This window comes from Lotus japonicus, chromosome 6, assembly GCF_012489685.1.
Source record: "Lotus japonicus ecotype B-129 chromosome 6, LjGifu_v1.2".
NCBI classification, from domain to species: domain Eukaryota; kingdom Viridiplantae; phylum Streptophyta; class Magnoliopsida; order Fabales; family Fabaceae; genus Lotus; species Lotus japonicus.
In genome coordinates, this window is record NC_080046.1 from 10,490,299 (window position 1) to 10,505,462 (window position 15,164).

The 15,164-nt window shown below is 36.8% G+C and overlaps 1 protein-coding gene across 1 annotated transcript; it reads right to left on the minus strand.

Annotated features, from left to right (window-relative positions):
- Positions 1 to 9,469: 9,469 nt before the first annotated feature.
- On the minus strand, positions 9,470 to 11,175 carry LOC130725986 (phenolic glucoside malonyltransferase 2-like). Its single transcript, XM_057577181.1, has one exon. It carries the CDS (start codon positions 11,138 to 11,140, stop codon positions 9,740 to 9,742), a length of 1,401 nt encoding a protein of 466 aa, XP_057433164.1. The 5' UTR covers positions 11,141 to 11,175; the 3' UTR covers positions 9,470 to 9,739.
- Positions 11,176 to 15,164: the final 3,989 nt, after the last annotated feature.

Sequence of the window (15,164 nt, forward strand, 5' to 3'; positions counted from 1 at the left end):
TAAGCGGATAGATACATTTTCTTGTTAAAAATAAGTTATGGCATAACAGTACTATGTGGTATAAGCCTAAGAGAAAAAGAAACCATTCAAAAAGAGCAAATGAATTATAACATAAAATGGTACGGTAAAGTGGTAGTCTACTTATCAACATTACTCAATTTATGATCTTTCTCATGGGTCTATCTACTTACTCTATCCCTTGACCTTTCTTTTAATCGATTTATCTCCCTTTCCTTCTCTCTAGTTTTATCTTTCCCCTTGGCCTTCTCCCCATCTCTATAGCTTTCCGTCTCCTTTTCTCTATCTGTATGCTTCTCTTTCTCTCTTTCCTTTGCCTTATGCCTATCCCTATAATTCAACTAAACCAACACCTGAATTTGAGAAAATACTACTAATTACATAGAAACAAAACCATATCTCACATTGCAAAAAAATTAATGAGCCAAGCTAAAGCAACAACTCCGTCATACCTAACCTCTTCATCTCTCTTTTCAGGGCAGTCAACTTTATCATCAACATTACTCAATTCATGATCTTCCTCATGGGTCTTTCTACTTACTTTATCTCTTGACCTTTCTTTATCTCGATCTATCTCCCTCTCCTTCTCTCTATTTTTATCTTTCCCCTTGTCGTTCTCCTCATCTTTATAGTTTTCACTCTCCTTTTTACTGAATAAAAATAATGCAGAAATAAGAGAAAACCATCACAGCTGACACACACACATTCCCCTCTTATCCTAAGCCACCAATTTACTCCCAGAATTATGTTTTGCTACTATACTTATTGCACAATTGCCTTCTCCAATACCTTGCTGCCATGATAACATTCTGTTACACCATCCACTACCATTCTCTTCTTACAATTTGCACCATTCCTATTTCTCATCTCATAAACATGTATATTCCCCCCTCAGATGTGATAACAATTAACTACTTAATCAAGTAAACCCCTTCAAAAGAATAAACACCTACCAAGTGAACTTTGAAAGCGGCATCTGCATGTGTTACTGCTTCCTCCAGCTTAGTTTTCTCTGGGTTGGTGGTGAATCTTGGTCAAAAGATCCCATGATGTCTATTTATTGATTCCCAGTTGTAGGATTTTCTGATTGTCTATATAGGCCCTCCTCATTTTTGGCAATCTTATTGAGGGTTGGATCAAAAGCAAAACTATTATCCAGCACATTAGAAGCAACAACTGCTTCACTTTTATTAAGAGGCTTCTACACAAAATTATACTAAAAGTTAAAAGTTTCACCAAGCGAAATCTCATATTAAAATACATACATTCACTGCGTTTGGGGCTTCTTCTTGTTGGATGTGACCTGGGTCTTGGGCTTCATAACCAAAATAAATAATTAGCATTAAAACAATAATATAAAATGGAAATCAAAATCAAAATCGATGAATCTAATACCTCCTTTTTAAAAGGCTCTTCCTTTTCAGATAATATCAAATCAATGTGTCAGGGATCGGAAATTAAATCTCAACCTTCAATAGAACACCATCTGGATCCCGAGATACATAACCAAAACAAAGAATTAGCATGAAAACAATAGAATGGAAATCAAAATAACAAAAAGATGAGTTTGATATCAGTACTAACCAAATCAAAATTGAGTTTGTTATACTGTGACTAATGTCTATATTTTTTAGAAGATAATCATCTCCATTAATATAACTTATTTATTAGATATCTTTGTGAGTCTGATTAAAACATTAAAGTGACTCATACCTCAAGGACTTGAGAAATTCCATTGCCTGCAAATACAACATTAAAGTAAGTTCAATGAATGGATCCAATTTGACCCTTAATGCATCACCAAGCTGGCTTACAATCTTACCTCTTTTGGGTGTCGGAATCTGCAAGAACATTATATGAGTGAAGAGAATCCTCACTCAAGATTGGTAAAAATAAAAAAGGCCCCTCTTTTTAATCACATCTAAATTATGAAGAGGTTTAAAAAACTGAAAAGAGTGATGATGCTACTTTGCCAACGGAAAAATATTGTCATATGTAAGAATGTTACTCCAAGCCATCTAATAGCCAAGCAACACCTTTCTTACCAACTGCTACGTCAGCCACAAACCTCTTTCCCATGGAATTCATAATCAATACTTAACACCTCAATTAAAAATATTTAATAGACATAAAGCTAATGATTAGTGGTTACATAACTAATGCTCTTCAATGTATAATAACTCATGCCCATTCATTTTGTAACTGTGAAACCTTTATTTTCTAATGAAAAGCAATTTTATTTCTAATAGTAACACCCATTTAAGTGGTTAAATAGAGTGTCAAAACAGTAGCCACAACGATTAAATAACAATACAAATTTTAACGGAAAAAGAGAAACAAAAGCTGATTTTCTTAATTCTTTAAGATACACGTAATTATGAGCCTCTACAACACTGGCAGCACCCGAAGCATTCCTAGGGTCCAATGACTTCCAAGTATAACCATGAATTACAGCAGTCATCCTCATCTGGGAATTTTGAGCACCAAGTTGTATAAAATTGATTCATAGTGTAGAAAAAAGAATCTCAATAAGGTAAACAAAAAGGATTTCAACTCAAGATACCATTAAATGTTTCTTTATCATTGAAGCTACCTTATGCCAATGGGACAAAAAACTTTTGACTAATAACCTCATTGCAACTGGCAGGCCTGTAAATTTCTAGAGAAAAGCACAACAAAAACACATCATCTCCTATGTAACTCAAAGGTGATGCACGGGGATATTAACCAAAGAAAATCAACAACAGAGAAAGATGCGGGCCTTTCGGAATAACACAATGTTGAGTAGCAGATTTGGAGCAAGAATGGTCTCCACAAACGCCTAAGTGAGAAAAGGAGTCAGAAGGTGCCTGTTAAGAACAAACTAAGGTTATCAAATAAACATGTGCTAACAATGGAAACCAATGAAAAATCCATATTATTACCCTCAAATCGTTATAAGATCGCACTATGATGGAGCCAGATACACCAACAACACAGAAGATGTTGATTTAAAGCCAAGAAGGATTGTAAATAAGTATTACAACTTACAACAGATTTAACTTGAAAGTACTTGTAGAGAGCTTCCATTCCAAAATCTCTCCCAAAAGCAAAATAACAATTGATCCAAATAATGCCCGCGTGAATCGACTTGACACAGTGTTTGCTATGTCTAGGCTCTTGGTCACAATGCATGTTGTTAAGCCATATTTGATGTTATTAGCACTTTTAATTGCTCCTTGAATGGTCATGTTGTTCACACACACACACACACATATATATATCACACTCAAATTTAGTATCCATTAACAACTGCATATTTATCTGATAGAGAAAGAATGGTAGGATGAAATGAAAAAACTAATTATAAAAGTATTAACTTACTTAAATTTCATCAGTGCCATCACAGGACCAAATATTTCATCTGCAATAGGCATGTCCTCCTAACAAAATTGTTAAGAATTCAAAGGAAAAAGACAACATGATGGTAAGATATCAAATTGCCTAGAAGAAACCCGCATGGAAAAAAGAAAAACACAAATTCATGAAACATTCATTCAATTCTAACCCCAAAAATGCGAGCATGGGCGGCAATTCAGATGAATCGAAGTCCTTCAAATTTGGTATCTACAAAGCAGAACGGTAGGAAACCCAAAATTGAAAGAGAAGATGAGACCCTCAATTACATAGTAAGGTCGGTGCCGCGTGAATGCTCCTCTCCACCGTGGGTTGGTCTGCTGCAGAATTCATGGACGATGCCAATTGAAGTAAACAAAAAAGTAATAAATCCAAGCATTGATAAACATACCCAGAAATATAAATGAAAGAAAGACCAACAAAACCAAATGTTGAAGAAAATAATATAATCAAAGGCATGAGGAAAACCATGTTAAGAGAGAAAGACCAACCAACTAAAGTTGCGCATCGAGCCCTTCATTTGAGTTATCCGGATGCTAACGGCAGAGCCAGGGAGGAGATGTAGAGGTCCTCTGTGACCTCAGCGTGAGGAACAACAAATTGGGGTTTTAACTGAAGAGAGACCTAATCTGAGCGGCCACAGATGCAAAGAGGAATGAATCGGCAAAACGTATGGAATGAAACGGAATAACAGAAGTGTGATGAACCTGGGGATTTAGAAACCCTATAAAGGGGAAAATCTTGCCTTGATTCACCATCTAAATTTCAATGCGTGTCTGTGTGGGAGATTGTTATAAATATTTGGCTGCCTCTCCACTAAGATGAAACCGCTAGTTTGAAAGAATCTAGAAGGCCAAAACTTAACGCACAATGTAGATGAAACTGCAAACATTTGAAACGCCCCATAAGGATACAGAAGGCCAGCATCCAATGGCCAAGATTTAATCATGATTAATTATATCAAATTTACTTAATTACCCATGCTTAAAATATCACTCATGTGCAATGAATAGTTGAGTTACTAAATTGACCCCAAGGCTGCAAAAACCCTCCTTTTATAGATAGATAGATAGATAGATAGATAGGGAACTATATGACCTGTCATCAATTTTCTTATTATTTTTGTAGCCTTTGATATAAATCGAAACACTCATCTCATTAAAATTGTCTATCCAAAATGGCTCTATAGCTAGAAATTAGAGCATTCATTACAGCCACTAATATTTTCCCCACTGCGAGCCTAGTGTGTCATTTTTGGTGCAAAATCTGTATCGGTCGACTTTTTTACCACCATAGAGTAGTTTTGGAACATATTTACCATTAGAGTGTACTTGTTTTTTATTTACCAAATTAGTGTAAATCGTCACTTAGAGTGGCGATACATATATTTTTTGTTTTTTTTTTAAGAAATCGCCACTTACAATGGCGACACTTTAATTTATTATTATATTTTTAAGAAATCGCCACTACCGGTGGCGACACCTAAATTTTTTATTTTTTTGACTTTCTATTTTAGTGACGGAAACAAATCCGTCATAAAAGCCTGGTAAATAATTGAAAGGAACCAGTGACAGAATATGGAGAAAGAAGCTTTTCGTCGCAAAGGACTTAATGACGAATTTTATTTACGATGAAGTCTATTACGTCCCAAAATCCAAGAGAACAATATGAAATAAATTAGTGACGGAAATTTGAGAAGGGATTCTTCCGTCGCAAAAGAGTTAGCGATGAAATATGTTTTTTTGTGACGGATAGTTTCTCAATCTAGGATTTTGTGACGCATTTTTTTCCGTCACTAAGATAGAAAGTCAAAAAAATAAAAAATAAGGTGTCGCCACTACCAGTGGCGATTTCTAAAATAAAAATTAATAATTTAAAGTGTCGCCACTAACAGTGGCGATTTCTTAAAAAACAAAAAAAAATATATGTATCGCCACTTAGAGTGGCGATTTACACTAGTTTGATAAATAAAAAAAAAAGGTACATTATAATGGTAAATATGCTCCAAAACTAAACTATGGTGGTAAAAAAGTCGTATCGGTCCTATCATGTGGAGCACCATTGATTTGACAAAGCACCCTCGTGCTCGCGCTGTACACTCCAAATGTAACACTCTGATTTTCATGGGTCACAAATAATAGCCTACTAAAGTAAATGAAATGATTTTCATAAAAAATTTACAAATGCGGAATATATTTTTTTCTTACCAAAAACATTTCTAAAAGCTGCTACGCAGACAAATCTCAACCCATACATCCAACCTAAATAAGGCAAGCACCCGGAGGTGACGACATATGTTTATGACACAAGATATACAATAAAATAAGATTAGCTTGACAGCAAAATCCTTAAACCGATAATTCCCTAAGTCCAATATACTCTCTACGACGTCTGTACCGAAAATCGCAGAGAAGCAAAACATCGGAACCTACCCAAAACCAACAATAAGGTTATACAATTAATATCCTGCAAGCTTTAACCAATGACGGTAAGCTTTCTACCAAAGGCTCTAGCCTCAAATCTAACCACCGCTATTCTCAGTCTTCGGTTGAACCACCCACTTGAAGGGAGTCTCCTCGTTGCACAGCTCAACCACCTTCTCTCAGCGTCCAACAGTCACTCGCAACACCACCTGTTATGGGCTGGCAGTTTGCCGACCACCCAAACACAAACAAAACAAATAATGCAAGTAAGGGTCAACTTCCTAGAGTAATGTAATATATCATAACATAACTCTATAATGTATCATATGAGAAAGCCTCTTTTATGTGAGAATGATAAGAATGATTTTCAGCCATTTGATTAAAATAAACGGATTAGATTAAAATGCTCATTTAAAGTGAGTCACGTGCTTCCTTCCTTTTCCTAATCCTGATTCCCTGCTTTGTTGTTCCCAATCTTCCCTTGTTCTGGAAAAAAAATCCATTCACATTGTTGTCAAGCACTGTCACCACAATTGTTCATTCCTTGTTCGTGGAGCCAGGGCCGGCCCTGGGCCTGTGCAAGCAGGCCCACAGCCCAGGGCCTCCAAAAAAGAAGGGGCTCCAAAAAAAAATTCGAATACTTTTTACAGCGTTTTTAGTTAAAAAAGCGCTGTAAATAGTCAATCTTTTACAGCGCTTCGTACCGCTGTATACTATTTAATAGCGGCGAGAGGTCCGAAGCGCTGTAAAAGGCCTTTTTTTGGCTTAGTGTTCCTATTAAACTTTCTCCAAAAAAAAATTTAGGGGTCCATTTTTATTATTAACCCAGGGCCTCCAAAATGTCGAGACCGGCCCTGCGTGGAGCAGCATAACATTCAGATTTGTATATTTATTTGTGTACTTTTCTTTTCCTTGCTAACCGAAAATAAACTTGGGATCTGGTATGAAAAATGCGAACGGTCAAGCTCGGGGCAAACATTCAGATTGAAGACAAACACAAGATCCTCACAACCCATTCTTCAATCCCACAATCATTATCCCAATTCCCAAATGGTGCAGCGAGTAGAGACACAAGTTGTTATTGTTTTCTTCCCTCTAAATGGTATTTAATCATATTATATTCATATACACCTATAGTTTTGATCTTTCTTTGGGGGTGATGCTTATGTAGTGAATCGAGTATATCTAATCTGCAATGGAGGTGACACTGGAGATCGACAATTGAATCGAGGGGGCTCTGCCATGGTAGTTCCATGGTGAAAAGTTAAATGTGCAGTTCGTTAGCGGCAGAGAGAAAATTGGGGGAAGAAGAGTGAAAGTATGGCACGTGTTTTTTTAATTGAGTGTTTTAATCCTAGCCATTTATTTTAATCTAATGGTTTTAAAATCATTCCTATTTTTCTCACATAAAATAGGCTTTCTCATATGATACTCCCTCTATATATATATATATATATATATATATATATATATATATATATATATATATATATATATCAACACAATATGTAAGTGTAACAGGTGACCATAGGTCATATCATAAGTCCTTAAGCTTGTCGCATACACATCAGCATCTTCAAACCTCAAGGGCAGCACTGCGTCCCATTAACATACCTGCAAGACCTGAAGGTCAACCAATTAAACCAACACAATTTGGAATTATTTCCTAACCGATCCATCAATAAACAACAAAGGTCTAACAGGCAACAGTTGACACGACTGAGATTCATTCCCTCAACTGATGTGAAGCCCGATCTTTTGACCGTCTTAACGTCAAGATATGCACGCATGCAAAAGCTAGCAAACCATGATTCGTCCGCGTATGGACCATGATTATGAAGGGTATGGAAGATATAGAAGATGTTTGAAAGAAGAAATAAAATTAAAATGACTTTTTTACAAAAAAACTCAAAACTTTGAGCACAGAAAGATATGGAAAAAGACATCAGAAAGAAGAAAAGGTCGCAAGGATAGTGATCCTTACCTCCGTATCAATCCACAACAACTGAAATCACGACGATCAAGCAAGCGGTCGCGAAGTTCCTTCCTTCTCTCTCTCTCTCTCTCTCTAAGCTCGCGGCCTCTCTCTCAGTTGTGAGGAGAAATTTTGTTTCTCCTCCTTTTATAGGAGGAGGGAAAAGAAGAAAAAGAAAGATTTTGCGAGTCCGGTTGTTTTGGTACTTTCATCTGCTGATTTTGAGTAGGTATTTGGCGACAAAATGCCAAAACTTATATCGAGGCTCATTTAATTGAAGGAAATGATATAAACGCAGTCTGCATCAAATTATGCCACATAACTACTTTATGCAACTGATGTCGGTTGAAGAAACTTCCTTCTAGAAAAAGATCACTATCGTCGAAAGAAATGAGGTAACGCGGATGGAAACTTCGTTAGAAGCTCTGAATAGAAAAACTCTTTATTCAGGGTCTTATTTAAAGTCTATATATGCGGAGATAAAGTCTAGCTTTATCAAACTTCGGAAAATAGAATCTATCGTGCGTACAGTCTATAGTTTCAAAACGGAACACTGGTAATCAGAAAAATACCCTTATGTTCTTATTTTTCTGCCGATTCTTAACTTCGCTTAAACTGTGCTCTAGTAGCGAATATGACTCGTGCTACCACTCAAACTGACTCTAGTAACATCCTTAATCATATTATGAACTTTCTTCTTCATTGCACTTGCCAAAACAACAAACACTTGTTCAGGTTCCTCTCACGCTTACACATCAATTTAAGCGTGAGTCAGAATTTAAATTAATTACCAAGTCTAAAACCTGGATCTTACACCAAACTGGAGAAGTTTTGTCTCCATGCCATTGAACGAAGTCGCGGTCATTTGAAAGACATTAGTATTCAAAATATTGCCACTGATGAAATCCACAAACGCATTGCTAATAAGTAATCTCATCATTTTTCTCTTTATCATAATGGCTTCCATGTTTTATGATTTCAGATTTTCCATGTTTTCTCTTAATTTGTGCTCATTTTTGTTTTTACTTTTACAAGTGTCAATAAGAGAATAGCAACCAATAAGTACAAATATATAAATCACAGCCCCTTAGATCTATGTAGTGTGCAAGATAGCGAGAGTACGCATTATTACGCTAGTATAATGTGAGATTATAGTTTTATTTTCTATTCTTTAACAATGAACCACGAGGTGCATGCGTATAATAAAATAAATGGGTCATATTTTTATGGGACAAGTGAGATGTAAATGAATTTGTTTATATTATTTCGCATGTTGTTAAGTTTTTTTTTGATACATCGAAAAAATAAATTGCACTCGCCAGGAATCGATCTTTGGACCTACCCCTACCCAACCCATATGTCATCAGCTCCTACCACTTGAGCTATCTTATGACGGTCATAGCCGATGTTAAGATCTCATATTCGAGTGGAGATCTAATTCTCATTACCGTCTTCTCCTTTGTTCATTTCTCATTTTCATTCCCTAGGTTCTCTCTTTCACCTCCTCAGTGCTTCCTCTTTCACCCTCCGTTGTTGCACACAAGCTCCGTCGCTGAGCTCTAATCTCATCACCGCAAATTCAGATTTCAGGCTTCATGCTCTTTGATAGGGGCAGATTCCGATGTCATGTCAGTTTCCAACAGTGGAGAACCAAAAGTGTATAACAATCTTTATTGAAGATTCAGGCAAACAAACATTGAAACGGAGAATATGAATAGTGTTGTTTCTTCACACCTCTTTTTGAGGTGGAAACATTATAAAACAACATACAACTCATTCACTACTTCATCGCCCTCTTCTCTTTCTTTCTTACTTAATGCGTCTACATTGAATGAGTGTTTACCCAACATACATTTTGCATCATTAACATGAAATTCAATCGAACATGAAATGCTTGAAATATAATGAACGTACATTAATCTAATTCTTATTTCTTCATATCCGTGAAGTTTGATAAATCCAAGGATTTCAGTCCTTGGGCAAAAAATTGAGCAAAAGCCTCCATTTGGGTCTTGTTCAAGGCTAAACCAATCTCAATCCCTCCATCATGATCCCTACTTGCCGAGAGAGAGAACGATCCAGCTCTGTCAGCAGAAGGCATATCTACCTTCTTAGGCCTTCCCCATCCAAAGTCAACACCATAAACATCAAATCGAGGTGATCCTGTAATGGAAAACAACTTATAACGCATCGCAGATTGAAACTTTGAAATCCAATTCTCTGCTACATTCACAACCCCACCCTCCAAACTACTCAACACATCACTTATCCTCAAAAGAGCATTGATGAACCCATCATCACCCAACACTTCCCCTGTCTCAGCCTCAACGATGTGAGGAACAATGCAATTACCAACATATGTTGCCTTAATTGGAGGCTCTAAACGGTGTCTACAATCTATGCCAATCACACAAGCTACTCTATTACATTTTGGTTGGTCTGCCTTGACTGCACATGCCAGCAAATAAGCACACACTACCGAAAATGATGACAAGTGAACCTTGTTATTTTCAATCTTGAACCTTGCATGTTGCTTAAGCTTTTGGATATGTAAAGGGGTGAACTCAAACAAGCCTTTCACCGCATCCTCCCGTGCTGCACCACCACCAATCATTTCCATCACCTTTAAGCTTCGATTGTTGATTTCTCCACCGTGATTCAACAATCCCTGCACGTAAACCTCGCCCATCTCTGAAGGGTCTCTTATCACTGACCTGTCAAAGAAAGGTGTTAGATTCTCAGGGAGTGATACTGATGAAGAGTGCTGCTGATCTTTGAGGTTAGAGCAAGCATAGGCCCATGCTTTGATGAACAACATGGAGGATTTGCCATCAAGGACTGCATGGTGTGTGGTTATCCCAATGGCAAATCCAGAGTTTGGGAAGAGAGTGACTTGGAATGCCAAAACAGAGGCTCTTTCATGGGACGTGTTGAGGCGAGATATGAGGTGGTGGCGTTGTTCACCTTCACAGAAGTTGGAGGATAAATGGTTGAAATCAGCATTGGATTCAGCTACAGTGAAGGAAACAGCATCACCAGGGACATAGTTTATGATTGGTTTGGAGGAATCATGGGGCCAGATGATGTTACCAGCGAGAGGGAGGAAATGTTGGAGGGTGAGTGAAAGGGAGTGTTTGAGAGTGGGAAGAACAAAGTCAAAGAAGGAAGATGTTGAGTTGGGGTACTCGTAGAAGAAAAGATGCTCCACAGGAGGGCTTCTTAGCCATGGAATGTCGAAGAATGTGAGGGAAAGAGAGGATGGAGTACTGGTTTCTTGTTGCGGCGGCGCCACCGAACAAACTTGGTGAACTTTCATTTGTTGCGCCATGAGATCAGAAATGGAAAGTTGATAGTCACCGTGTAGTTTTGTTTATTAATATAGTGGAAGGCAGATCTGATTTTTGGTATCACCAAAGATTCTATTATTTAACAATTGAAATTGCTGGCTCAAGAGATTGCTGGCTCAAGAGTAGGTTTGAACCATCAACCTCACACAATTATGGATCTAGATAGACTCTGATACCGTATTAGAAATTGGGAGACATATACTCAATCACAAAAGCTAGCTCAAGAGTTGAGGTTTGCACTACCTTTTATAAAAACTATATATGCTCTATTTTTAGCCAATGTGAGACTTCAACAATGCTCCCTCTATAATTTTCATAATATTGATATTTATTGACTTCAATAACATTCTAGAAATTGCATCACTTTCATCCCTCATTCCTCCTCCTTGACAAATTTATGTAACTCCAAGAATTTCATGCTGCTCTTCGAATCTTGGTTTTGATAACACTTTCGTGAATATATCTGCAATTTGTTCTTCAGTCCTAATAATACTCAAATTGGATTTCTTTAGTTCTTTCTATGTCTCTGATGAAATGATATTTGATTGTTATGTACTTTGTTTTGTTGTGATGCACCGGATTCTTTCTCATTGCGCACGATAGCTGATTTGTTATCGCAGAGGAAGGCAAGATCTGATTTTTGGTTATCTTCCAAAGTGATACACCTTAGGCTATTAATAAAAAATGCACGATTTCTCCAACCTGTAATAGTCGGTTTGTATTAATTTAACGATATGAGAGAGTTTACATTTAAGATTATGTGATTCAGACTTTTCTATAAAAAATGGATGTGATCTATAAATTTGGTATACTATACTAGTTAAATCTATGCCATGTGCAAGAGTACGCATTATTACCCTAGTATAATGTGAGATTAAATTAAAGTTCTATTTTCTATTATTCTTTAGGGTTAAACCTGTTTTCCGTCCCTGAACTTTAAACGAGATTTAATTTCCGTCCTTCGCCGGAAAATCTTCCTAAAGACGCCCTCAAACTCACTTTTTTGTCCGGAAACCATTCTTACCGCCGATTTACCTCCGGCAGCCGTGGTCAGGTGTCCGTTTGGAGCTGATGTGGATTTTTTTTAAAAAAATAAATAAATAACATAATTAATTTATAACAAACCCCCCAAATCTTTCCTAATTTAATTTCTAAACCCTTAACTAAAACTAACACTAACCTAACTTCTACTCCTAATTAAATTAGATCAAAACCCTATTTTTCTATTGATATTGAGAAGTCTGAGAGAGAAAGAAAGTCTATAATCTCAATTCTCCAACTCTAATCCTTCATCTTCAACCATCTTCCAATTTCTTCATCTTCAACCATCTTCTATCATTTTCTTCTTCTTCTTCGTTCAACCCCCATCATCCCTCACTCCCATCCCTTACTCTTAACAACACTACAACACCCAAGAACACTACAGCACCCAAGAAAAACTCATACCCACCACGATATCAACAGCGCCACCGAATGGATGAAATACGATTGCATCCTCCTACACCCACCACGCTTATTCTAAATCAATCATCGCCAAATTCAGAGCCCTTCATCAATTGGGTTGAAAGCTTCGTAATTTTGATTTGTTTCACCTTCTTTTTTTTTCTAGTTTTCTTGACAGATCTGTGGTGCTAGGTTTGGGTTTATGGGTGGTGGGGGTTGTTCGATGGGGGTGAGGGTTGTGGGAGCAAGGGTGGTCGGTTTCTACTCTAGTGGTGGGTATGGGTTTCTGGGTTGGTGAGGTTGGGGGTGGTGGGTTTGTACCGTGGTGGTGGGCAAGGTTGGGGGCGGTGGCTGTGGGTGTTGAAAATGAGGTTGGGGATGTGGCAATGGGTGTTGAAGATGAGGTTGGGGGCGGTGGCTGAGGTTAAAGGTTGTGGTTGTGGGGCTGGGCTCGATGAAGGGGTGGTGGTGGTGGGTTTATGGGTTTGGGGGGTGGCTGTGGTGTTGAGGTTGGAGGCGTGGTGGTGGGAGTGGTGATGGGTGTGGTGGGTGGGGGAAGATGAAGTTGGGGGTGGTGGTTTATGCTTTGACAAATCGTGGAAATCCAACTGGTACTGGGTGTTTATGCCAATTTTAATCCAAGTTGGTGATCGTGGAAATCCAACAGATCATGGTGATTGAACCAAGGAACTGTACTAGCAATAATTAGTTTAGTGCTTTAGAAGGTATCATTGATCTAATTGTTGTATTTGCTAAAGAAACTTTGATTATCGCTCAAAGTAAATGGCTAAATTTTTTAGTGTGGTGTTGAGGTTGGAGGCTGTGGTGATGAGTGTGGTGGGTGGGGGAAGAAGAAGAAGATGAAGAATGAAGCTCCTGGAAAAATGATGATGAAGATTGAAGGTGAAGATGATTCTGGAAAATGATGATGAAGATTGAAGGTGAAAATGGAAAATGAGGTTGAAGATTGAAGAAAAGGGACCAAAATTGCTATTAAGCTTTATTAGTTTTAGGGTTAGAAATTAAATTACTCCCTCCGTTCCAGAAAGTTTGTAATTTAAGGTTGTGACACAAAGAGTAAGAAAACAATTATTGATAGTATAATTTGACTAGATTACCCTTATTTAATTTTACTAGTATGATGTGCAGTATTAAATTATACTTAGATAGAGAAGAATATAATTAATAGAGAAGAGTAGTGGTTGGTTAATATGAAAGGTGATAAGTGAGAGAAAATGTATTAAATGAGGGTATAGGTGGAAAAAATTAGCAAAAAATGCATTGGTTTTCTAAAACAACAAACATTTTGGGATATTGAAAAATGGTGCAAAACAACAAACTTTCTGGAACGGAGGAGTAGTTAAGATTTTGGGAACTTAATTAATATTATTTTTTATTTTTTAAAATTACATGTCATTTCATTAAATGATGTGGCATGTCCACATAGGCCAAAAGTGACACTTGGCTACGGCGGCCGGAGCTAAATCGGCGGCAAGGACGGTTTCCGGCGATAGGAAGATTTTCCGACGAGGGACGAAAATCAAATCTCGCTCAAAGTTCAAGGACAGTTTTCAGGTTTAACCCTATTCTTTAACAATGAACCACTGGCCGTATTCGTTTAAATATTGGACTAGTATAGATTCTACGTCATGCACGGGTAAATAAGAGTACTTTGTTGGCATGCATTACACATTTTCATATTTCCTCTCATTTTTCTTTTTTAAATACATATATCACTTATTTAATTTTTTTTCTAATCTTAATTACATTTGATTTTTTTTTTCTAATTTGTTATGCTTTGAATCAATATTCAAAAATCATTTTAATCTTCGAGATGTATATACGAATTTATTTGAAACTCAAATAAATTCTTTAAAAAATCGGTTTTTAAGGCATATTTGACATCATCTACCTACTAACTATAATATGAGAGAGAAAGCATATGAAGAAAGACATAAAATGAGGAGGTGACAGTTGTCGCAGTTGCCACTATTTCGTTTTGAAAATAGTATATAGTATAGGATTTTTTATGAACAACATGTAAAATTTGATTGAGGACTCAACACTGTGTTAGTAGTAAACTTGTAGGGCTTTCTATTTACTGTTAATTAGGTTATGGAGTTAGAGATTCAGTTACATTGTTTGTTACGGAACATTTTGATCTTTTCCATGTTTTATGATTACTGATACCCTTAATTTGTGCTCAGTTTTGTTTTTATTTATTTAAATTTTTTATAAAGATCGAGCATGTGAGATTTGAGTTAGGATTCAAATTCAGCATTTGGCTTGGAAGTTTCATAATTTTGTTTAAGCATTTTTTTATTTTCTGCAAAATTTTACAGCGGAAGTTACCTACGATAGATGCGGCTTTTGAACTGTTGGGATGTTTCAGATGAATAATTGAGTGAGTTTGAAGAGAAGCTTCCACGGTTGGAAGAGTTTGAAATTTTGTTGGAATTGACTAATTATCTTATCAGTTATTTGAATTTGATTTAAGGGGATTGTGATATGGGTGTAGAGGGATTTTATCTTATCATATGGTTTTAGATAAGACCCTATCTT